Source organism: Microtus pennsylvanicus, chromosome 9, assembly GCF_037038515.1.
Source record: "Microtus pennsylvanicus isolate mMicPen1 chromosome 9, mMicPen1.hap1, whole genome shotgun sequence".
Classification (NCBI taxonomy): Eukaryota; Metazoa; Chordata; class Mammalia; order Rodentia; family Cricetidae; genus Microtus; species Microtus pennsylvanicus.
Window position 1 is genome coordinate 21,261,671 of NC_134587.1, and position 24,274 is coordinate 21,285,944.

A 24,274-nucleotide genomic window follows, 5' to 3' on the forward strand; every position below is an offset into this window, starting at 1 on the left:
GGAGTGGAGAGATGGCATCTAGGTTACACCATCCATGACAAGTTGATGAGACTTTAACTCCTAAGAGCTATGTTCTTAGAATACAATTCCCATATACCAGAATAGTGAATTTCTTTTGAATCATTTCCTTTATCACTCTTGAAATCTGTTGCCTACAGGAGAGACTCAAGCTTTGCCACCGAAGCATCAACAAACCCTGCCAGGAGGCCCTTTGTGTTCTGCTCAATCGCTACAGAAAGTCATGATCCACAAGACGCTCAGATTTGGCTGCTGCAGTTACGAGCAGGGGGTCCTGTACTTTTGTATTAGTGGAGCAGATTCCAAAGCCAGGAGCTCTCTGGACTCTGAGCCTGCAGTCTGCTTCCTCCAATACAAGGCTGCCAATGGAAGACCCAGACGGCTTCACAGCGCTCCCTAGAAATACTTCTCTTTCCCGATCCCGTATACTCTACCATTATGAATCCTCGCCAACCCCAAACCATCACAGGGCTCATCTACTGAAGAGGTTCCCATAGTATCTAACCCCCAAATAAACCTGGGAACAAAGTAGCACATCATTATGAACTAAAACCTTTTAGAGGGAGCAGATCCTCTGGAAATACAGAGGCTGCAATCACAATGTACAGAGAACATGAGGAGTGCAGAACTGGGCAAGGACAAACCAAGAAAGAGATGCAGCCAGTCTGCACGTCCCGGATGATACACTTTGCTCCTGTCCTCCTCTACTCTGCCACCTCACCCCCCCCCCCCGTCACAGTCCCTCAGTAGAGACCATGAAGCAGCTGAGTCATCACCCCATAGATTATAAAACATCTTCAGAGTTCTAAATTATGGGCAGCAGCAGAATTAGGAGGAGACATGCAAGTTTTCCATAAGCAAAATCAGTCTGTCTGACAAACGCCCTCCAACTAGTCCTTGTCATGGCTTCTGCTAAAGAAGAAAATGCAAGTACTACATTTGGGGGGAGGAGGGGGGTGAAACCCAAGAGCTGTAGAGCCAAGCAGACACTCATTTTTTCCAGATCTTTGTGCATGAGGCCCAAAAAGGGATGTGACCGAAACCCATCATCAATCCATGTTGCATTGCTGGACTTGTTTTCCACGTCTGTAGCCATGGGGAAGGAGTGCTAACCCTGCCACAGAATGACGCTCAAGCGTCGCTTCCACAAGCAATAGCCCAAGAGCTGTCAGGAGAAAAGCCATGGGGACTGGCAGAGTTAGGAAGGTCTCTCCAGTCTCACCTGGCCAGCGACACTTGAAGCATCTCAATAGACTTGGGACATTACAATGATTTGTCACTATCTGCCCAAATGACTAGCATTTGAAGAAGAGGAAGAAAGGCACAATTCCTAGACAGCTCTCACTGGAATTACATCAACACCCATGGCAGGTGACCAGGACAGGCTAGCCCTAAGGGAGGAGGGTAAACATAGGTTCGGAAAGGCCCTTTAATTACTGCCCACATGAACGGTAGAGGCCGCTGCACTGGACCTGCACACCCTCGCTTGTCACGCCTTCATAAACATCCATATTACATACCTGCCAGACTTACATACAATGTTACGTACACACGGGAGAAGCGGCCTGGATTCTTGAAGATGCCACCTCTTGAGGTCTTAAGCCAGGGCATGAGGCACCCAGATTATCACCTCTGTTATTGCCAATGAATGAAAAAGCCAAAGCGACAACCAGACCACTACCTCCCGACAGGGCTGTATGCTTGTAGAGGGACTTGTGAGAGCGGGACAATTACTTTCCCAGTCTCCTAACGAGTTCCATGACCAGTCCCCACTACCATTTGGTTCTGTAAGTACCTACAAGAACACTCCAAAGACTTGATCGTCAGGTGTCCAGGCAAGTACAATCGAAAACAGACAAGACCATACAAGAAACTGAAGTTACAGCCCTACAGAGGCACGGGGACACCGGGCAATGTTGATTTTCCATGTGTTTGAAGCCATGGGTACCTATGTATTAGCCAAGTTACGGACCTGGACTGGAAACAGTGAGAGGGCCTGACAAGCCATAAGCAATAGTCTCTCTACTCACTCTGAAAGATTTCTGACCTACACATGAAAACCCGAACTTCCAACCCTTTCATTTCAACGGGAACACAGAGAAATGGTGAAAGGCACACACCATCACCAGAAACTTTAAAAGTTAAACTTGTTCCCCCAAAAAAGGGTTTTTATCTCAGACATTTAGAATTCTCTAACACAGAACAAGAGAAATTAGGGACTGGGGGACTGGAGGGCAGAAGATTTAAAGCATTTCCTAATCACAAATTCTGCCCATAAACTTTGTTTGTATCAAGCAAAGCAAATATTTTCATTAACCGCAAGTCTGTGAGAAACAGCTTCCAAAGCAAGCCGCAGCCAGGAGGACCTTCAGCCTCGGGAACAGCTGGACCCCAGCTCTTTGATTTTATGTAGGCTGCAATAAAAAATGGGACTTAGAGATGGGGCTTGGGGGAGGGGCGCTTCCATTTTAGCTTGACTTGGCCATCTCATGACAGTATCTGCCCCAAACATGCTGTTCTGCTTGGTTTTTCAGAAACAAACTTCCAGCTTCCTTTCATTAGGAAGGCACGCACAGAGAGAATAACCGTATGGATGTGCAGGAGGGCACAAAGCACCAAGTGGGAGATCCAGCTGCTTGGAGGCTGGGCGGCATCCTGGAGCCTACAACTTTAGCAGCACAGGGCAGCAGGTTTAGGACAAAGAAAGCCTAGGACACCAGAGGCCAAAAGCAGAACCCTGGTCGGGACACACACATCAGCGTTGGGGCATGCTCTAAGCAAGCAGACATCAGACTTCTCCTGTATTGTGAAATATTTGCACACTGTGTGAAGATATATCGCTGTGATTGGTTTAATAAGGAGCTACACAGCCAAGCACTAGGCAGGAAGTACAGGTGGGACTTCCAGCCAGAGAGAGGAAGGAGGAGGAGATAAATAATGGATGGGCAGAGGAAATGCCAACAAAACATGGAAGGAGTCAGACATACAGAATGAACGGTAAAAAGCCACATGACAAATTAATAAAGCAGGTTAATTTAAGTTATATGAGCTGATGGGACAAGTCTAGGCTAAGGCCGAGGTTTCATAATTAATAAGGAGTCTCCATGTCACTGTTTGTGGGCGTGTGGTCCCAATGGAAAAGCTTGCTACACCCCGATTGATTCAACATTCCTCAGCAGATGCTTAGAGAGGCAAAAGAAGAATTAAACATGTTTCACTACAACACCCAGCATGACTGGAACATTTCGCTGGGCCTTGAGTAGATGATGTTTTCACTACAACCTACTTTATTCCTCGCTTCCGTTAAGAAATAGGAAGCACTTCAGTCACTGTTCCTGTCGCTGCTGCAGAAAGGCCAGGCTGGGCAGGACAAAGGCATCCACTCCAGGGAGTGAGTGCAAGCCATGTTACCAGGCTCCCCTCCAACTTGGCATTTCAACACCAGCGTGAGTTCCTCTCAGAGAGCCCCTGATCCAATCACACCTCTCACGGGCAGGAAACTGAACCACATTAACTGGGAGGAAAAGAGGGAGCAGCTGGAGTCTTCTCCCATCCAGCCAGCTCAGATTCTAACATACTATTCCACTTGTTTAAGAAAGCTGGGAAAAGAGAGCCTCAAAGAAAACACATTCTAAATCAGTCAAATATGTAAGGGGCAATCACACTTTTTCTGTAAAGGGCCTAATAGTATCTTGGGCTCTGTAAGATACACACACACACACACACACACACACACACACACACACAGTCTCTGACATTTTCTCTCTCTCTCACCTCTTTTCCTATTTTAAAATTACTGACTTCCTGAAGTCTGAAAATAAAAGATCAGGAAGGGCATGAGGATGAATGGACATTTATAAGGTCTTCTGGGCTTACAATAAATCAAAATTAAAATATCCACATAGAAGAAGTATCAGAGAGAGAGAGAGAGAGAGAGAGCTGTATTTGTGAAGATAATGGACTCACCAAAGAGAATAAAGACATCCAATAAAGCACTGTAAATTGGCGGAAATGGCTTTTGATAATGGCTCTTTATTTTAACTTTCCTCCCCCCTATTCTTAAAGACAACGAGTGAGGATTTAAATACACAATGGAAGGAGAACTGTGAATCTAGGAGATGAATGTCAAAAGGTGGCCATGCAGAATGCTGAAGTCGACGCTGCAGATTAGAGTACACGGAGTGTAGGATTAGAGACGGCTTTAAAAAACCAGGGCAGGGAAGTCAGGCAGGCAGATGAAAGTAAGCCAATCTGAGACAGGGTCGCCCTGAGAAAGACAAGGGTGAGCTCAGACATTCAGGTAAATAGGTCTACAGAGGCAGGAAATAAGATTTCCATTTATCGTGCACGTAAGTAGCTGGGGAAGCAGGGCTGGAAGCTTCAAATAGAAAGAGAAAGATGTTCTGTATATCCAGCTTCAGAAAATGGGACTGGGGTGATACGTTTAACTTGGACATTAAACGTATTACAGCATCTTAGAGGTTCCTGCCTCTAAGCACAATGTTTTTGAAACATATTTTCCATCATAAGGTTTTAATAATCGCATAACTCATATATTTACAGGAACCCAGCAAGCTGGAAGAAATTTCCTCTGCAGTGTCGTTTCTGAGCCTTGTAAAAAGGCTTTCTCTGCAGTGGGCAGCAGTTTAGAGCATCATGTGTCTCATGTGTCCTCCTGGCGTCTGGTCAGAGCTACTGAGCATCCAGTGGACATTTTCAAAACGAAAGAATAACGGGATCCATGTCAACAATTTTCCAAAACATATTCACACTATCACAGCTAATCCGCAAACAGTACCACAGTAACAGCAGAGAAACAAGAACCCAGCTAACTCCAGGGTCCAGACAGTGCCAGCTGATAAGACAGGTGGATCCTTTTGTCTTCAGATATTACACAAACGCCTTCTAAACAGAGGCCAGCAATGTAATCACATTGCAAGCTATAGAACTGCACGTACAAAAGCACCTCGTCCCAAAACGTACGTAAACAGACTGGCAATTCCACCCTATGTCACCATGCAGGAGCTACTATGCTTTAAAAACATATGACGTCAGGAAAACCTCCATTCTCACACCCTACGCAAGCATAATTTAAAGCAAATGCTTCCAAAGGTGCTAGCAGGTGCCCAGACAGACACCGAGTGCACGCTGTCTCCTCATTCCATCTTCACAACCTTGGTAGGTTACCAAGCAGTCGTGCTTCCCCGTTCTTTTCGCAGATGAGGACACTGCGGACCAGAAAGGACTAAGTGATATCCCTGAGGGCACCAGCAAACATGGAATCCATCTTCCCGGTGCCACTCCCATTTCATAAGGCTGCTAAGATATGCTTCCCATACTATGTCACTTGGTGTACTTAATAGAGAACACCAAAAATAGAGTATGTAGGTCTACACGTGGTCCCAGGCCACCATGAAAAAGCCTGCTCCCTCCTCTATTTTCCAGTTCCGTGCCGGCTGCTTAATTAGTTCCAAGCACTCTTGAACATTCCGCAGGGGAGGTGCCCAAGCCTCCTGATCATTCATTTTCTTTCAGTCCCACCTTACGCTGCTGTCACACAAACCAAGTACGTCTGAAGCATAGGTGTTTAGTCATCAAGCACCCGAAATAGGTTCCTTTCCTTTCACCCAGTACTGCATGTTCGTTAACTCTTGCGGTGTATGCCGGCAGCTCCACCCCAGTCTGCCCCAGAGGAAGAATGAAGATGTGGGTCAGCTAAGAGCTGCAACCCACAGCAGCCAGAAAAGGTCTGTGGGATGCTCGCAAAATTCCTTATTCTACATTTCCTCGGCAGCACGTAGATGCTTCCTGACCTCGCGGACTGCACCACCTCTCTGGTTCTGAAGCCTTCGAGGTCTTGTGTTCCTACAGCTGATCAGGGTGCAGCCCCAACTCCTCTGTCTGTTCAGGGAGGAGGCCTAGAGCTGTCTGGGAAGCCGTTTCAACTACTGCAGCTCAAGTCATGGGCTTTCAAACTCTCCCCGAGAGGGTAACGCAACGCAAGGCATAGCAGGGATTTCTCTTGCCACTGGAACAAGAAGCTGAACAGCATCTAAGATACACGTGCTGGGAATCCAGAAGTCAAGGCCAATATGGGAAGAAGAAAAAAAAGAAAGGGAAGGGAAGGGAAGAGAAGGGAAGGGAAGGGAAGGGAAGGGAAGGGAAGGGAAGGGAAGGGAAGGGAAGGGAAGGGAAGGGAAGGGAAGGGAAGGGAAGGGAAGGGAAGGGAAAGAAATGATAATGTACAAAAGTTTTCTATATTTAAAAATGTATGCTTCGTGGGGGGTGTATGTGCATACATTTGTATATGTTATATAGTATTTACCTACAACCCTATGTGTGTGATACACATGTAAACACACCTGTTTGTGGATGGAGGCTCTCTGGAAGGACATATGCATTCTGTAGTCATGCCTGCATCTGGAAATGCGAAGTAAACCACTGGGAGCATGGACAGAGGTTAATCCTTGTCTATGGCTGACGCTCTGTGTGTGCACTCCTGACGCAAATATTTACATTTATACTCCCAAGGAAAGAGCCATGTGTACACTTGAAGGTCTTTGGGTCAAACTGGCCACCTGCTATGATCTAACTTGGCAGCTGAAAGAAAAGAAGTTCCATCCCACAGGGTATATATTTTATAAAGTAGACTTGATTGTCTAGCACACGGAAACTTCTCTTTTTACTTCTGGGGTTGCTCAGTCAAGCGATCCCACTGGATACTTACCAAGAAGCCTCCTTTTTCTATATCCAAAAGCTTCCAATCATAACCACTATGAAATTCAATCCACAGGTTCAACCTTAAGCTAACACACCCCACCCATATATCGAGGTCTTACTGACGTAGGATGGCCGATTCCCTACTGATTGTTCTACAGTGATGGTCTAAACTGGCTTCTTTCCCATGTGGACACAGGGTCTCCCCATGAAGCCCAGGCTGGCCCCAACCCCCGCAACTAGGATTAACGTGTATTAACCACAGCCCAGTTGTCTCATTCAATTTCTTTGCCTTCAACTTCCAAGCTCAACCAATTACTGATTTCTTTTCATAATGCCAAATGTCCTTAAACACAAACCCAAGTTCACCCTCTTCATACACATGTCATTAGTATTCTCAAACCAAGCAACAGAATAGCCAGGAACGGCCAGTGCCTACAGGGTATCCATCTTAAACCCTCCCCCCTATCTCACTAATATTCCTTAGTCCCAAGATTACATACAGCCCAAGCTCACTGACATTCACATCAAGGGGGCATCACAGTAACATGCTGGAATGTGCAGTTATGTCTTAATTATAAACGCTATTCTGTCTACTGAGTGTATCTGGACTAATGAAGATGACCGCCTTTGCTGACTGCATGTGTGTGGGTGGAGGGGGACAGCTGGAGGACAGCCTGCAGGTACCGGTTCTCTCCCTTCTGTCGTGCGGATTCTGGGAATGGAGCTCAGGTTACCAGGCTTGGCAGCAAGTACCTTTACGGCTAAGCCATCTTGCCAGCCCCCTAGTAAGGATGATTAAGCGAGTAGTCATTATTAAGTCCTTACTCAATGTGCCAGACACCTCATTAACATTTTACATACATTAATTTATTCATCGTAGTCCATTTAAAAAAGAGACTTAAAATCTCATGTGTTACAGATGAGGGCACACAGAGTTGCCCACGGCTGAGAACCCAGGCTCCTGACTCCAGTCATGACTCTACCACGGTGGTACACTGGCACACTGGCCCAAGCGGCAGATGCCCTAAGCCAAGTGCGCACCGAGCATGGAGAACTCACTGCTCAGTGCCTAAGAAATGCTGTCACCCACAGATCATTCAGCAAGTCGTGTTTCTCTGGATGGTAATCATCGGGAACATTCTGTCACATTGGACATGGTGACATTTTGGGGGTGGAAAAAATAAGTGGAGGGAGAGGCTTCTGGAACAATACCATAACCTGTACGCCACCCCCTCACTCACTACTCAGTCCCAAACTCTACCAGTACCAACGGCAAAGCCATGTGCCAGCAGGCCTCACTAAAGAGAAAGAGCGAGGATATAGGGAGCTGCGATCTCTCCTGTTTCAGTTAAAAGGAAATTTTCATCACAGGGAAAAGGGGATCTACAAACATTTGGGGAGAGGGGATAGCTCACAGTTTCTAGGTAGCATGTGAAATTCTCAAAAATAACAAAAAGTGTTTTTCAATTGTGAGGATTCCTCCACAGAATCCACATTAAAAAAAATTGCTGCATGGGTATAGTGATACACTTGCCATCCCAGCCAACACTGGAGAGGCAAAGGCAGGAGGCTCCCTGAGCTCACTACCTGGTTGGTCTGGCCTACCTAGTGAGCAGAATCCAAGCTGTGTGGTACCCACAAAATAACACCTGAGTTTGGCCTCTGCGCGCGCGCACACACACACACACACACACACACACCTAAAATACACATACTCAAAACTGCACAGCATAACCAACTCTGTTCCTATTCCAGACAGAGACCATATAAATTGACTATGTACATGTTAATTTATTTAACCAGGTCCTTTTTAGGCCCATATTGAGGTGTGGAACTAGAGGAGAGGATGAAATGGCTTTGCATTTACTGGGTTTTGGACTTTTGTTTTGTTTCTTGGGACAGGGTTTCATTGTGTAGCCCTGGCTGTCCTGGAACTCGCTCTGTAGATGAGGCTGACCTCAAACTCACAGAAATCTACCTGCATCTGCTTCCAAAGGGAAGGGATTAAAGGTGTGCGCCACCACTGGTTTTTTTTTTTGTCCTTTGTAGTCTATATACCATGTCTGCTCTGTCATCTCTCTCTGTCTCTCTCTCTCTCTCTCTCTCTCTCTCTCTCTCTCTCTCTCACACACACACACACACACACACACACACACACACACACACACACACAAATCACTGCTCAGTTTCCAAAACAGCATCCTCAGTGACAGGTCTGATAACATATCTTAGCAACAATGTCAACATTGTCTCACGGCAGCTAACCATATTAACATTCTACCCTAACCACGACTTCTAAAACATGAAATGGATTGCAAGTTATTTGCTTCATCCACTCTTCCAGCATGTCTCTGGGAAAGGAGCCCTCTAACATCATGCAAGCTGCACAGGAAAATCTTATTCCCTAGCTATTCCTTCCTGTGCATCTAACTTGTAAGTGTAAGTATGTGAGTGAGCAAATGTTGACACAGAATCAGCACAAACACGATCAAATGAAATACACTGACAAATTGCTTTGATCAAACCGTGTGCCGCGTTCTTTCGTAACAGAATCCTTTAACTTCTGTACTTGTGTATCTGTATTTAAAGTTCATCTTTATAGGACTGCCAAGAACACAGTTTTGCTGTAGAATGGGGGAATATACTTTGCCGAAGAGTTTTCAAAGTCACACACACACACACACAAATGTTGCGTAACTAGTTGGGGATGTCCCTGCAGGGACACAGAAAGAAATGGCAGCACACGGGCAGCTCCAACCACTCAACAACTCCCACCAAGGCACAGAGGTGTGGTCCCCATCCAGTCATTTCCAATAAGACAACCGAGTAGGTCTGGCGGAGGAGACGGCCAGGTTTAGGATTGCCCATCAGTTACACTAGAGTCTGTTCCTACACAAAGTGAGCGGTGAATCTCGGGCACAGCCCTTCAAATGCACACACATCTTTGCTGACACAGAAGCTTCTTGTTTCAAATCCTTGCATCTAGGCCCCAGTACCCCTGCCCTCCTCCATCTCATAGCGAACACATGTCTTCCCAGACTGTTTACAGCAATTGACCCTGCAGCGTTCTGCTAAGGGCACTGCCTATTAAGTAGCTCTTTCCCCGATCTGCACCACATGGAGTGGCCAGGGTCGGGCTGGCCGCACAAATAAGTGAGCTAATGAAACAACACATCCAAGATGCCACCAGTTACTAACGTCTAATGGAGACTGGAAAGAGACAAAAAAAGCAAAGGGCTTCCCATCAAATACAAGAGCCAACGTTTCCAACATGCTCACTATGGTCCAGGCAGTGTTATATGGATTTTAACTCATTTTCTCTTCAAAGAATCAACACTTACCCCTAGGTATTGGCAGGGGATTGGTTCCAATATCCCCAACGGATACTAAAATCTTAGGAAGATCAAATCCCTTATGGAAAATGACAAAGTACTTGCATAAAACCTACATAGATCTTCTTGTATTCTTTAAAATCACTGCCAGATGTTGGACAATACCTAATACAATGGAAATGCTATGTAAATTGGGTGTCGTGCTGTATTATTTAGGGAATACAAGTCTGTTTGTGGTCAATATTCATATACTTTTTTCCCCTGATAATTTGTTTTTAATTCTGACTTTAAATATTCAACAGATTGGCTCTGCAGGGTTACTCTTCCCCATTTCACAGAAGCAAAACGGGGAAGACAGTGAGGTTCAGCAGCTTAAGCTGGGAACTGAACCCAAGCACCCAGATCACTCACTTCCGGGACAAAGAAACTGGGCTATTTGCCTTTGCGACTTAACCATGCCATCTTTACATAGTTCAGAGTGGCTTTCCTTCCTTTTCCTTCTGTGGATCTAGGGATCTAACCAGGGCCTCGGGCATGCTCAGTAAGCACTCAACCACTGTTATAACCCAGCCCTTACCCTACATTTATAAACTATCCATTACATCAGGCAAATATAAGCATTCAGCACACTATATAATAGTGTGCGGTGAAGAATAACTTTTTCATACAGACTTCTTCTAGAGAATCTGCTTCTTGGTCAACTGTGGTTCACTTCCTTATTTCTTTAATATCTGAAGAAAAACAAATCCCATCTGCATATCAAAGCCCATGATATATTTACATATCTGCATGTGTACACTTTATTTTCATGCCTGATGAGCATTTCTTCACAGTCAAAGGTGCCACATGGGGTTCCTTCTAATCTCACCTGATGTTGAAATTTTAAAACAAAATTCACTGCATTTGACTCTCATAATGGCTATCTGATACAAATTACCTTTATTTTATAGGCAAGAAAGGTAAAGGTTCAAAGAAATACAGTAAGCTTTTCTAAGAAAGCTATTAGGCCTTCAAACTTGAAACTGAGCGGCCACTTCATACGACTGTTCTGTTTTGTTTTGTTTCCTTATCTGGGTTTGTGTTCCAAGACAGAGTTTCACTATACAGCCCAGACTGACCTCCAGCTTGCAATCCTACTTCAGCCTCCTGAGTGCCTGGCTGAAGGCATTACAAAAGCGCTCTTAACTCACTTCAGTACAAAACCTTCCTACATCAAACAGTACCTGGTCTTGTGTTTAGAGAGCCCAGCCAGCCATGTTAACAGCTGAATGCTTAAGAAGGAGCAAGCCCTACAAAGGATCTCATCTTCAGAACCGTACCTGGCGCTGCGGATGTGGGTCCGAGAGGTGAAATCCCACCAGCATCACTCTTGGGAACAAAGGAAGGACACAGAGTCTCGCCTCAAAAAGTGATTTAACACTGAACTTACAGTATCAGTACAGAATCCGTCACTTAATCCAACCAAATATAAAGGATGATTTAGATAAAGCTTTCTAGGCATTGTAATTAAAAATTAAACATAAGACATGTTTGCCTTGCTTAAAACTTTCAGCTGATAAGCTCTCAATGATTAAACACTCATTAAAATATTGAAATAGCTAATAAACCCAATGAGAAAAGAGGCAAACAAGCAGGATAAAGAAATAAATTTTATTATTGACAAAAAGCTAGACAACACATACAGTGTCAAACATCAGCTGAAACACTTCTATAATATTGATTAATTCAATCCTCATAAGCGAGCAATGAGCATAGAGCACGTTAAGTCCAGGTTCATGGAGCTGGTAAGCTATACAGCCACAGTATAGTTCCAGACAGAGTGGCTTCAATGAGCACACAAGGTGCTAAGTTCATACCTTTTTTAAAAAAATCGTAATTAAAACATTAAAATGCAACTTTCCTGATACTGGCAAAGATGAAATTGTTTAATTACAATGTTGGTAAGGATTTGAATAAACACATTTTCTAGTAAACTGTTGGTAGGACTATAAATTTAATGTCATCTTTCTGAAGGGTGTTTCAGCAATATCAAGAAAAATATAAATTAAAAAAACTACTTTTTTATTTATTATTTATTTATTTATTTAATTTTTTTTGTTTTTTTTTTGTTTGTTTGTTTGTTTTTTGAGACAGGGTTTCTCTGTGGCTTTCAAGCCTGTCCTGGAACTAGCTCTGTAGACCAGGCTGGTCTTGAACTCACAGAGATCCGCCTGTCTCTGCCTCCCGAGTGCTGGGATTAAAGGCGTGCGCCACTAAAAAAAAACAAAAACAAAAAAAACTACACCTCCTCTCATGGAAACACAGACAGGTACGTACAGGGAGAGTCATTTCAAAATTAATTCTTAATCATGACCAGAAGGACAATAAAACTTTCATTTTAAGACAGTCTCCTTGCGTCGCCCAGGATAGCAGGAAATCATCATGTAGGCTAGCCCAGGCTCTAAACTCACTTGAGTGCTGGATTTACAGGCAAGTGCGCCGGGACTAGGCTTCAGCCTCTCAACTATCAAAACGAATCTTAACATATCCGCCAGATGAGATAGCACAGGCCTTTAAATCCCAGCACTCTGAGGCCAAGGCCAGAGGACCTGCTAATCACACAAGTTCAGGATCATTCTGGGCACCAAAGCAAGTATCCTATCTCTTGAAACAAAAACAAACAAAATGTAAAAGGAGAAAAGGAAATGCCACACATACAAACCAGGGCCACGCTAGGAAAGCAGAAGAGGGACTGATCAGGCCCTCGCCAAGGCCAACAGAACAGAGTGAGCCAGAACAAAAGGTCAATGAAAAGGTAACGTACTTGAGCAAAAAATACACAGAAGCCTCAAATACTAGCTTTAATTAGATATACAGTTTACCTACAACACTGGCACTATTAACATTCACAACATAATTAATACTAAGAAGAATCGAGCCAAGAGCATGCTCACACCTGCCACTTAACATCCGTGACGGCCAGTACACAATTTCTGGAAAATAACTTGCGAAGGGCACCACGAGCTCAAACCAAATACATCTCTTCTAACCCTTGACTGCAGTCTGGGAATCTTTCTTCTCCTATAGGAACCAACCCATACAAAGGTGTTTATCTTCCAGAGGGAGAAAAAAAACAAACCATAGTATGGTGGCGCAGTAGAATATTGGGCAGCTTTTGAAGACGGATGGTGTGTGTGTGTGTGTGTGTGTGTGTGTGTGTGTGTGTGTGTGTGTAAAGCAAAAACATCCTGTCTTCTTTTCTTCATCCCTACCTGATTTTCCCAATTGGACATTGCTTCAAAGATCCATAGTTATTCTCAATTTTATTAGTAGAAAGTCAATTTTTTAAAAATGCTGTCTGCTGTTAAGACCATAAAGCGTTCACTACGGAGCCCAGGTGGGCCTTGCACTCCCACCAGCCTCCTGCCCCAGCCTCCAGAGTGCTGGGGTGAAAGCCTGTGCCTCCACACCTGACAAGAAATGCTAATAAAATAAACAGTCACTGCACTCTGAATAGAATTTTTAATCACAACCAATGTTTTATTTTTATAATTACAAAAACAAAAAAGCAAGGGTGGGCATGAGGCCTGAGGACCTGAGTTCAATCCCAGTGACAGAACAAACTCCAGAAATTGCCCTCTGGCATGCCATGGCGCACGTCATACATAAACATAAATAAACATAAAAGAACTCTTTAAAGTAACATGTGTTAAAAAACTATCTCCAAGATAGATTACACAAAACCTTAATAAAAGTACTATAAAAATTTAATCGACAGCCGCTTTTTTCTTTACTAGTACACGAAATAATGGTGTGTTTTTCATCAGTGAATTACAGCATCACACTTTAACAGGAAATACTACGGCACACTGTGTCCTCTTAAGCTGATGCTGTAACACCCTGTGGTGTGGCGGTGTTTACGGATGAGACTCCAGGCGTTAGGCAGACAAGGCAGGCTCAACAGGTTGGTGATGGAAGTGCATAGTCTTTGTTAGTGCACAACACACGTGTAAGAAGGGACCCCAAGAGCATGCTGTCTCTCTACACCACATGCAGGCACAGCTAGGAGGCCATCTTCCACCAACCAGGAAAAACCCTCACCATAACCTGACACACTGGCTCCCTGATCTCAAATTTTCAGCCTCCAGAACTGGAAACACATAAATTCCTGTTGTTTTATCCACCCCACCAAAGATGTTTTGTTATGGCAGCTTGAGCAAATAAGGAAATGCACTATCAAAAATCAAAATAATGTTCACATCTGGTACTTGGAACAATATTCTCTAAAATAAACTACAGCCATCTAAAACCTGTCCTTCTGGAGAGCCCTCCTAGAAGACGCAATGACATCTAACTACTCAGGGCGGGAAAGTAAAGCTGAAGCCACCCAGGAGACTCCCCCTTCTATCCTTAACCTAGAGTTCACAGCCAGGCCTTGCTAATCAGCCAGTTCCAGGACCCAGGAAAACTCCAGATAACCCCAGAGCCTGTGACAGGACGCTCATATCTGCCTATAACTTTAGCTCCAAGAGATGTGCCGCCTTCTCCTGGGATCCACAGGCACACAGACAGGAAGAGAGGCAGAAACACACACACCCACAAATACAAGTAAATCTTTTTTTAAAGGGCCCCAACCGAGAACCCAAACCACTACACTACAGCTACCCAGTGTACATTCTCCTCGGACAGAAAACAGTTCCTGTGTCCTCTGTGCACTGGGACAGCATCAGGGTCAAATCTAATCACCTGGATACTCCCATACCACCTTAAATATGGGCAACTCCTGGCTGAAAACTTAATAGTGAAGAATTAAATCAGCTGTTGAGATAAGTGTTTGATTTCTGATTTTTAACCAAAAATGCTAAGTTCAGATCATAGCCCGCTAAAAGTTAAGCCACCACAGTCTCCTCTGCAGACACTATCGGCCAGTAGAGGGAGGTGAGCCCAACTGTTCATAATTTTGTAGAATAGAAATAAAACCTTGAAATTCTCTCCCCAAAATGCAAACAGCTCACATAGATACTAAAATATGGAGATTTTATAGAAACATGAAACATACTAATGAGGCTCTTTGCAGGTTTTGTTTAAAAAAAAAAAAAACAGAAAACCTTTCATAGAGTGAAAAAACTGAAATAAAATCCAGTTTGATAAACAAAAATATTCTTAACTAGGTCTCTAACTTATCATTTCCCTATTGAAGTTAAGCTTCCTTTTGCATGCATACACATCCAGCAGGGGCTCAAGGAAAAGCATACAGGAGCTTTGCATCAGCTTTTATGATGATTCCGGCACGAAGCATCTTCCTGGGGGTCTCACTGGCCACATGGAGTGGAGGGTTCTGGGCTATCGCCTTCCCTTTCCCTATAGCACAGAGCTTGCTCCAAGTCTGCACCACACAGCAAACAGGAAGTTCATGAGAAAGCTATCATGGCCCGCATGTGCAGGTGTCCAGCACATGACAAATGCCCCACGCGTGTTCCCTTCCTCTAACACGTTCATTCTTTATGCTTCCGTACAGCATGGGAAAGCAACCAGTGGATGAAGACAATAAAGGTCTGTATTTCAAAACTAAAGACCTTCGTGAATTGAGGATGTGTTAGAATAGTCTATAGACTGTATTTAGAGATCTATCCCTCAGATCTGCTTGGCATCTCCTGAAATCACTTTTGCAAGGGAAGTTGCCTTCCAGTTTAATTGCACAAAGAAGGCTAACGGTGGAAAAATACAGAAAAAGAATTACCGAAATAATAACTACCATCTAGTAAACAACTCAGAGCTTACTAGTTAGATTATGGAGGAACGAATAAAGATGGGAGAAGCACCTTTATCACCCCAAATAGATAGAAGACTCCATATTTAGGGATAGGAAGTCATCAAAAGAAGCTTCTAGAATATCATTCTTATTTGAGATCAGTCCTGACTTCTCTTTAGCTTCCAGGGGAGAAACAAGACTTTTGTTTGACATCCAGTATAATTAATGGTTATCTTACTTAGAATCTTTCTTGTCATTATGAAAACGGCCAAAAGATGCAGGGATGAAAGGGCTTATCTTCATCTTACACTTCTAGATAACAGTCCTTCCCAGAGGAAGTCCTGGGCAGGAACTCAAGGCAGGAACCAAAGTAGAAGCCATAGAGGAATGCTTCTTACAGGATTGTTCTGCATGGCTTGTTCAGCCTGCTTTCTTACAGAACCCAGGACCAGTAGCCCAGGGGTGATACCAACCACAGAGCTTGGGCTCTCCTACACCAATCATCAATCAAGAAAATGCACCCACGGGCTTGCCCAGAGGCCAATCTGGTCAAGGCATTCTCTCAATTGAGGTTCCCTCTTTCCAATGGCTCCAGCCCATGTCAGCTGAACTAGCCAGGGTAATGGTGCACACTTAGTATCCCACTGTCTGAGAGGCAGAGACAGGAGGGCTGCAAACTGAGCTATCTAGCAAGTTTAAGGGTGGCCTGGGTCTGTATTTCCTCTGTTCTTTAAACTGCCACAGTTTTCTCAAGAAAGAAAAGGTGCAATGAATATCTACCAGAATCTAAGTATCAACCCAGGTAGAAAGAATTTGTTTTCTCTTTGTTTTGTTTTTTGTTTGTTTTTCGAGACAGAATTTCTCTGTATAGCAGCTCTGGCTGTCCTGGAACTCACTCTGAAGACCAGGTTGGCCTTGAACTCACAGAGATCTCCCTGTCTCTGCCTCCTGAGTGCTAGGATCAAAGGTGTGCGTCACCACCACCACCAGCCCGGATGAAAGAATTTCTAATTAAACCTCGACAATAACTCTGTAAGAAAGTTTTGCGCAAGTTTCAACCAGCCCAGAGGTAATCAGGCTGAGATTTGAATTTGCGTCTGCTAATTCCAAATTCTCGTGTTTTTGGTTTGTAGACTTTGTTAAAAGAACAAAGCAAACACACGATGCAGAAACCTAGCAGACCCTGGGGAAAGTTGCACCCCAGCTCTACGCTGTGCTTAAATCAGAGACTGACACTTTATTCGGTTATTCAAATGCTATGCTAAAGAGAAACGCATTACCTTGAGAGGGAATTGTTATGGTTACTGTGCTGCTGGAGAAATAGTTTGTACTCTTAACAGGAGATACCAATGGCCACATCTCAGCACTACGGTCGCTCCACCAAATTCCTAAATAATGGTCCACAGCCGCAGAAAGCGAGCAACGGAGCACAGAATAATCAAAAGCAGCTTCATATTTTCTGGATGAAACAAAGCGCCGTTTATATTGGGGCATTTTTAGAAGGTACCACCGAGAGCCAGAAGGCAGCCTGGAACAGCTTAAAATACCAAGTTTAACAATCACATCAATGGCTTTTAAACTCTGCAGACGACAACGGCTTCCTTTTGCTACGAATTCAAAGTGAAGAAACAAATGCAAAACAAACCAATTAATTGGGTACACACAGAGGCTGAGAGACTATCCACTGCCTTAATCAACACATTACAAGTGTGTTTAGCCAACCTGGGTTTCAGTGATGGAAAAGGTAAAGGCCAAAGCTTAATAAATTGCTCCAAACTAAGACCATTTCCTACACACACACACACACACACACACACACACACACACACGAGAGAGAGAGAGAGAGAGAGAGAGAGAGAGAGAGAGAGAGAGAGAGAGAGAGAGAGAGAGAATAATCAAGTAAAGTTGACTAGAGAAGGGATACAAACAGGGAGAATGCCCAGTCCCCTCTTAAAGAAGGCCAAAAAAAAAAAAAACTATGTTTAAAAAAAAACACATTATCCACTGTGAACTTTAAATGTATTAGATATCAGAGAAAAGTATGTTTCATTTCTTGACAGCAAGAACAAACACGACAAAATTCTAGCGGAGCCGGCTGCTCATTGTGAAGTGCTGGCTATTATTATGAGCGACACCAAGCCAGTTTGGAGGGGAAAGACACCTTCCCATTGTCTCTGACTTAAGAACCCTCCCTGATGGGAGGCAAAATGCACCTGCCCCACAGACATGAAAAGTTTACACGCACTCTTCCAGCTTCTTTGCAGAGAGAACCCAGGCATGTAAACCAGGCCTTAGCCGTTCTACAAGTACTTGCCATGATTTCCAGTTCTCTTTGCCTAGTCCCAAGTCCCCTCTCTTCCAGATGAATTTTCATATCAATTTTATGCTGTGTTAGAAAAAAAGAAACACACAGGATGAGGTCGAAATGTTCTATATGGTACTACGATATTCTCTCTAGACCACAGGATATAGACATCTACCCATGGCCCTACTATAAACCAGCTTTGTATCACCATCATTGCCAGTGAGACAAATACACCAAACAGAGCACTCTGGTGTGGCTGTTTTCAATAGGAGAAGCCGGATACACGAGGGGGAAGCTGCCATATCATTTAGTCGATTTTTCTGTGAACCTAAAACTATCCCTTTGGAAAACCTTTAAAAAAAAAAGTCCTCAAATGTATTGGTATTTTATATTTTAACAAATAAAACTTGCCTAAAGATCAGAATACATAGCTAAGCCCCTAGAGGCCAGGGAGTGGTGGCACACACCTTTAATCCCAGAATTTGCGGGACACAGGCAGAGGGAGCTCTGTTAGTTCAAGGCCACCCTGGGCTACCTGAGAGTGAATCTGTCTAAAAGAGAAATGGGACTCTTTTAAAGGTGATCCCAGCGCTTTGAATTCAAGCCAGAGGGAGGTGGAGACAGGAGCAATATTGGCTGGGTAGAGAGAGGAATATAAGAAGGGAGGAGACAGGAGTTCAGTGCAGTCTGAGGTTTGGTGGAGACAGATGTAGTCTGAGGACTGCCCCCCCTCCCCCCCCCCCCCCCCCCGCGGTCTGAGGACAGGATTACCCTTTTGGTCTGAGGATTCGGTAAAGGTACAAGGTCTCTAGTGGTTGGCTGCACTGCTTCTCTGGTCTCTCAGCTTTCACCTCCTAGTATCTGACTCTGGGTTTTTATCATCAATACCAATTAGAATTTGTGCTACACTCGAAACCAAACCATTGTGTTGAGGGCAGGCTTCTATCAGTGATGTAGCATATTTCGAGGTCCAGGATTTGATCCCCAGGACTACAAGAATCAACAACAAAGGAGGGATTTCATCAGGGAATAATAGAACTGTACAGATAATTTTAGGGGAACTACTTGGCTTGAAATAATAAATGTGTGTGTGTGTGTGTGTGTGTGTATACACCTAGGAATTTAATATTTATTTTTATTCAGTCTTGAGTCATCAATAAAGTTTTATCATTTATTTCCGCATAAAGCTTGCAGATTTATTATTAAAGACTTCTGCTGTTTCAACATGGAACATTATTCATTTTCTCTAGAGAAGAGAGGCTGGCTTCCTCTGCTAGTTTAATGTGCTTGACACTCTTGTTAGGTTCAGCTCTCACATCAGATACTCCTGACTGTAGAATACAGCAGTTAACCCATTTAATAACAGTTTAATAAGAGTTGCATGAAAACCATCTGGTAAGATAGGTCAGATGAAATCAAGAAATTCAGTAGTAGGTGGCGAACCTCTCTGAAGGGCTTTGGATTAAAGACGGAGCCTCATGTGCTGGTTTTAAAACAAGACTTTGCCATGAAAATGGGAAGAAAAAAGGAGACATCTTTGTCTAACACACCCTTCTACTGTGGCTAAATACTGGTTTTTAAAATATATATATTTATATATTATGTGTGCACCATACATATGTATGTGTGTGTTTACATATAATGTGCACAGTCACATTAAAGAACAAGCTTCAGAAGTTAATTCTCTTTCCAGAATGTGGAAATGGGGATCAAATGCAAGTCATCCTGCAGACTTAGAAGCAAGGACTTTACCAGGTGAGCTATCTTGATAGCCTTTAATATTCATTTTTGCTCCCACAGGCCTAGTTCAAGGCCAAGAGACAGATGTGGCTCATTTTTTACTGACGGAACTTCAACAAGGGCAAAGAGAACATGCATCCCCAAAACACTTCAGAATTTTTGAGATTTCATTCCCCAACATGCCTCTCCAGTTTCCAGAAACTAAGATTTTGCCCATCTATTAGCATAGATGGAAATGCATAATCATTTTTAAAAAGAATTTTGCTAATTTTAGAGTTCCGTCAATGGGATTCAATCTCACATTTTATGAGATATATAAATATAATTTGAGTGTCAACACTTGCTAATTTTTTTCCACACAGCTTAAGGTAGATATATCGGATATATTCTTTTAGGGACAGAAGCTGGAAGAAAGCCTTTTCAATACTGGGGATACAGCTCATCTGCAGAATGCACTAGGGGGTTGACAGCCTTGGGCTGAATCCTTAGCTGTGGCTTTGAGTGAGAACTAGTAACATTTAACCTGGTGTGGCAAGCACAGGGCTGTGATCCCGGCAACTGGGAGGCAGAGGCAGAAAGAGCATAAAGTCAAGGCCAGGCTGGGCTGCTCACCAGAAACCTTGCCTCAAAAACAGCACGGAAAATAAAACAGTCAGGCAGAGGGGGCACACGCCTTTAGTCCCAGCACTTGGGAGACAGAGGCAGGTGGATCTCTGTGAGTTTAAGGCCAGCGTGGTCTATGAGTTCCAGGACAGCCCAGGCTACAAAGAGAAACCCTGCCTCGAAAAAACAAAAACAAAAATAAGCAAAGAATGCTTTTAATTGGAAACAGCGCTGCAAAGCCTGCCCATGCTGGAGGAGGAGTGGTTGGTTACCAAGTCTCACAGCTGTCTCAGGCCGCTAGCTTTAACTCAGAGACTCAGCTGGGATTCACTGAGATGATGAGCTGGCACAGAACTCAACATAGAAGTTGTCAAAACCCAAGTATTTACCCAAATCTTTTCACATGACTTCATCTGGACGTAAAACCCCAACTGCTTTGTTCCCAACATGACACAAACCAGGTTCCAGTTAACAGCAAGGAACACAGACCATACAGATGCTTTATACAAAATGTTCCCATTATGTTTTCAAGCTGGTGTGCTCGAGTGAAAAACCCAGAGTGTGGGAACTGTGATAAAGACAGGACTCACAGAAGAAGCAGTAGTTCCTCTTAAAAGGCCAAAGGGAGACCTAAGCCCCAAGTCCCATGTTTTGAAACTGGAAACCTTTCAAAGGCAAACTATGCTCGCTGTCTGGCCTGCCTGAAGGCGCAGGTGCCGAACATCATTTCAACTTATTTCCCATGGCCCTGGCACCGTGGAAGAGGACAGTCTTTGTTGAGAGATGCTGTTACTCTATAGGGAGTTTGGCGTGCAGACCCTGGTCCTGGAAGGGAGTGGGGGTGGGTACCTGTTTGCTTGGCAGCTCCATCCCAAGACCTAAGCTGTCTACGTTTATGCTAAAAAATTACAAAGGTCTCGAAGGCAACAAATAAAGTCTCCAGAATTAGTATCAGATGAGCCAAAACTTTGAAAAAAAAAATTAACTGCTTTCAGAAAAATAATGAGAAAGACATTTTGGCCCTGACCCAGCAGAAGATGAATGTGCCCTGGGAAAGAAATTATGTGAACTAAAATTTCTCCACAGTAACAATTTTAATTAATTATTCAAAGCTAGGGGTTGATTTTCTAAGGTTATGAGATAACTATGCAGTCTTCTGTTTATATCATTAAAATCTGCTTCCTTCTATTCTTTGTCTCTGTTTACCCAGGCAGTAATGAGAAGTGTGTAATAGAATCCTAACAGCAACCTTGTAATAAAGGCTCCACTGTTGAGGTGAGTTTGCCACTTTGCACGCTCTGTTTAAGGGATAATTAGTAATAAGCAGAAACTTTATCTAGGTCCACATAGCCAAAATATCCAGAGGTCTACAGAGCCCCTTATAAAAGCATGAAGACAAATCAACAATATATAAGGCCTTTTGAATGACAAGTTAACTATAATCGATGATGCTAAGTTTATTTATCTATGATACTGTCACAGAAACGAAAACTGAAATATTACTTGACATTAAGTCATTTTCAAAGGAGCCATTTGCCAACAAGAGTAGATTTCACATGAGCTGAAAGAGAGGACTGCAGGGTAGCTCCAGAAGCTCCTTTGAACTGTGAATACAAACACGCAAAGCATAGACTTTCTATCAAGAGAAACTGGAACGAAGAAGAGATTGACCGTGGCCAGAACAACCTTAGAGGAGGTGACCACATGGAATGTGATGCCACTCGGGTCACAATGGCCAAACAGGCACCAAAACACTACAGACAGGAGGGAAACCCAAGCCAAGTTAAACCACTCTCCTCCCACTGAGTGAGCAGTCTGGCATGAAGTGGGGCTACACCTGTTAGGAATAAAATTTGATACCCAAAAACACAAGAACCAGTCAGGCAACAGTTGGTCAGACATAAAATCCAACTCCATGTGAGACAAGGAAAAGGGCTTCCTAGAAATCAAACTCCTAAACACAACTGCTATCCTTCAACGTCTTTAACTGTGCTTCTGAATCCGAACGACTTTTAAAATTATGAACCTTTAACATCTTCCAGGAAAGGATTTGGTTCAAAATTGAAGCTTATTTCCAACATTGTGTCTCATTTAAAAAAACAAGAAACTTAAGAACTACAGAGCCCTCATAACCCTGATCAGACGCAGAATGCGTAGAATGCACTCCAGAACACTTTGGTTCTGAGTGTCTCTGGGTTGGTTCCACAGCCATGCACCTACCTAGCCTGTAGTGGTGGGATCTGGCTGCCCAGGGCTGCCCGCCATAACCCCAAAAGAGCTCAACTCAACTTGGTGCACATACCTGTTTCCTTCTTGCTTCCCTTTCCTCCCTCTCGGCTCTTCTTCAGCACAGCCTTCAACATTGTCAACACTCTTCTGTCTCTGAAGAGAAAAGGGGAGGAGTTAAACGTAGGAGACACTGGGACTTATCGTTTGCAAAATGACCTCATGTGTAATTCATGTTCAGAAAAAGATTCCTTAGGATAACCTAGAAGTACCTTGAGATTTATATGAATTCCCTATGAATAAACATGCGGTGGGAAACTACGGGGCAGAGACACCAGGAATGTGACAGAGCTTTCAATGAAGACATCAGGAGTTCACAGCCAGGTTAGAAAAGTGACAGGCAGCACAGGCAGTGCATTCTCCGCATTCCGCGTCTGATCAGGGTTATGAGGCTAAACTGGGCCCATTACTAGTAGTAAGGTACTTGACAAGGTGATATAGACCTGCCGGCCCTAGCTCATGGAAATAAGAAAGAAACACGAAATCACAAAGATATGATTAATAAGAGAGAAGCTACACGGTTAAAAGAAATGCTTTTTTACAGGTGCCACTAAACCACAGACACCACTCTGGAAGGTTACTGGATTGGAACATACCTCGGAAGCATTTGCAAACCAAATACAGATGGAACCCATTTTAACCCTGATGCCAGGTGGCCCAATTAAACAATGCACACTCCCGTGCATTTTTACTATATATAGTTATGACTTTGGGAAGGAGATGAGGAAAATCCGTCTGTGGATGGCTGCTGAGTCCTTTAAAAGAATGAACTGCATTTTGCACAGGGGGGTGGGGGTGTTGAACTGAGTTTGTAAAAACAACACAATGGCCCAGGATTAAGATGAAACTGGAAACCATCTCTACAACAAGAAACAATGGGGCTATTATTTCCTCATGAAGCCCATGCACCAAGAAGAAGGCAGAAGGCATTCAAGCAGTGCCAAGCCCAAAAGGATGGGGCGCGAGGGGGGTGGGGGGAGCATGAGGCAACTTCCACTAGAGAAGGAATCCCAAACCTGCCTAACTTGAGAGCTTCAGGTGGCCTCAACAAGCTACATCTCAATGCTCAGAGTAAAGCAGTTTTGTAGCCCTCACTGAGAAGGATCAGGGGTCTCAACATGCCGCCATCCCAGAGCCACCACATAGCAAGCAGAGTGACCTTTCTTATCACGTGGTCTGAGCCTGTATTTATTTTTCCAAGCCTTTGTTTTACCAACGAAGAAACAGACCCTGGGAGACTGAGTCCACCCGGGGGTCACTCAGCTAATTAACAGCAAGGCCTGACCCCAAATATGCAGAGTTGCAGCTGGGCTCCGAGCCCCTTAGCTGGCTCATCCTCCTCAGCAGGCTGCCAGTGGCTGGCTGGCCTCTCCGCTCAGATCAGGGAGCACTTTGGGCAAACAAACAAAACTGAACTATCTGAGGAGGAGGATATCTAGGAAGCCAGAGCGGTTCTTGGGGTTGAACCTTCCTACAAACAAGGCTTTACACACAAAAGGAGCATGGCTCAGGCCCAATTCTGCCTCTGAAGTGCTTCTT

At 43.9% G+C, this 24,274-nt stretch overlaps 1 protein-coding gene across 3 annotated transcripts in view; it reads right to left on the reverse strand.

The window, feature by feature from the left end:
- Tanc1 (tetratricopeptide repeat, ankyrin repeat and coiled-coil containing 1) overlaps positions 1-24,274 on the reverse strand; it is a 216,192-nt gene that overhangs the window by 113,018 nt on the left and 78,900 nt on the right. For all 3 annotated transcript variants that reach the window (XM_075985123.1, XM_075985122.1, XM_075985121.1), the window contains one exon: positions 22,752-22,831. In XM_075985123.1, the coding sequence (XP_075841238.1) occupies positions 22,752-22,812 (61 nt within the window). In that variant the 5' untranslated portion in view covers positions 22,813-22,831. The remainder of the gene's footprint in view (positions 1-22,751; positions 22,832-24,274) is intronic.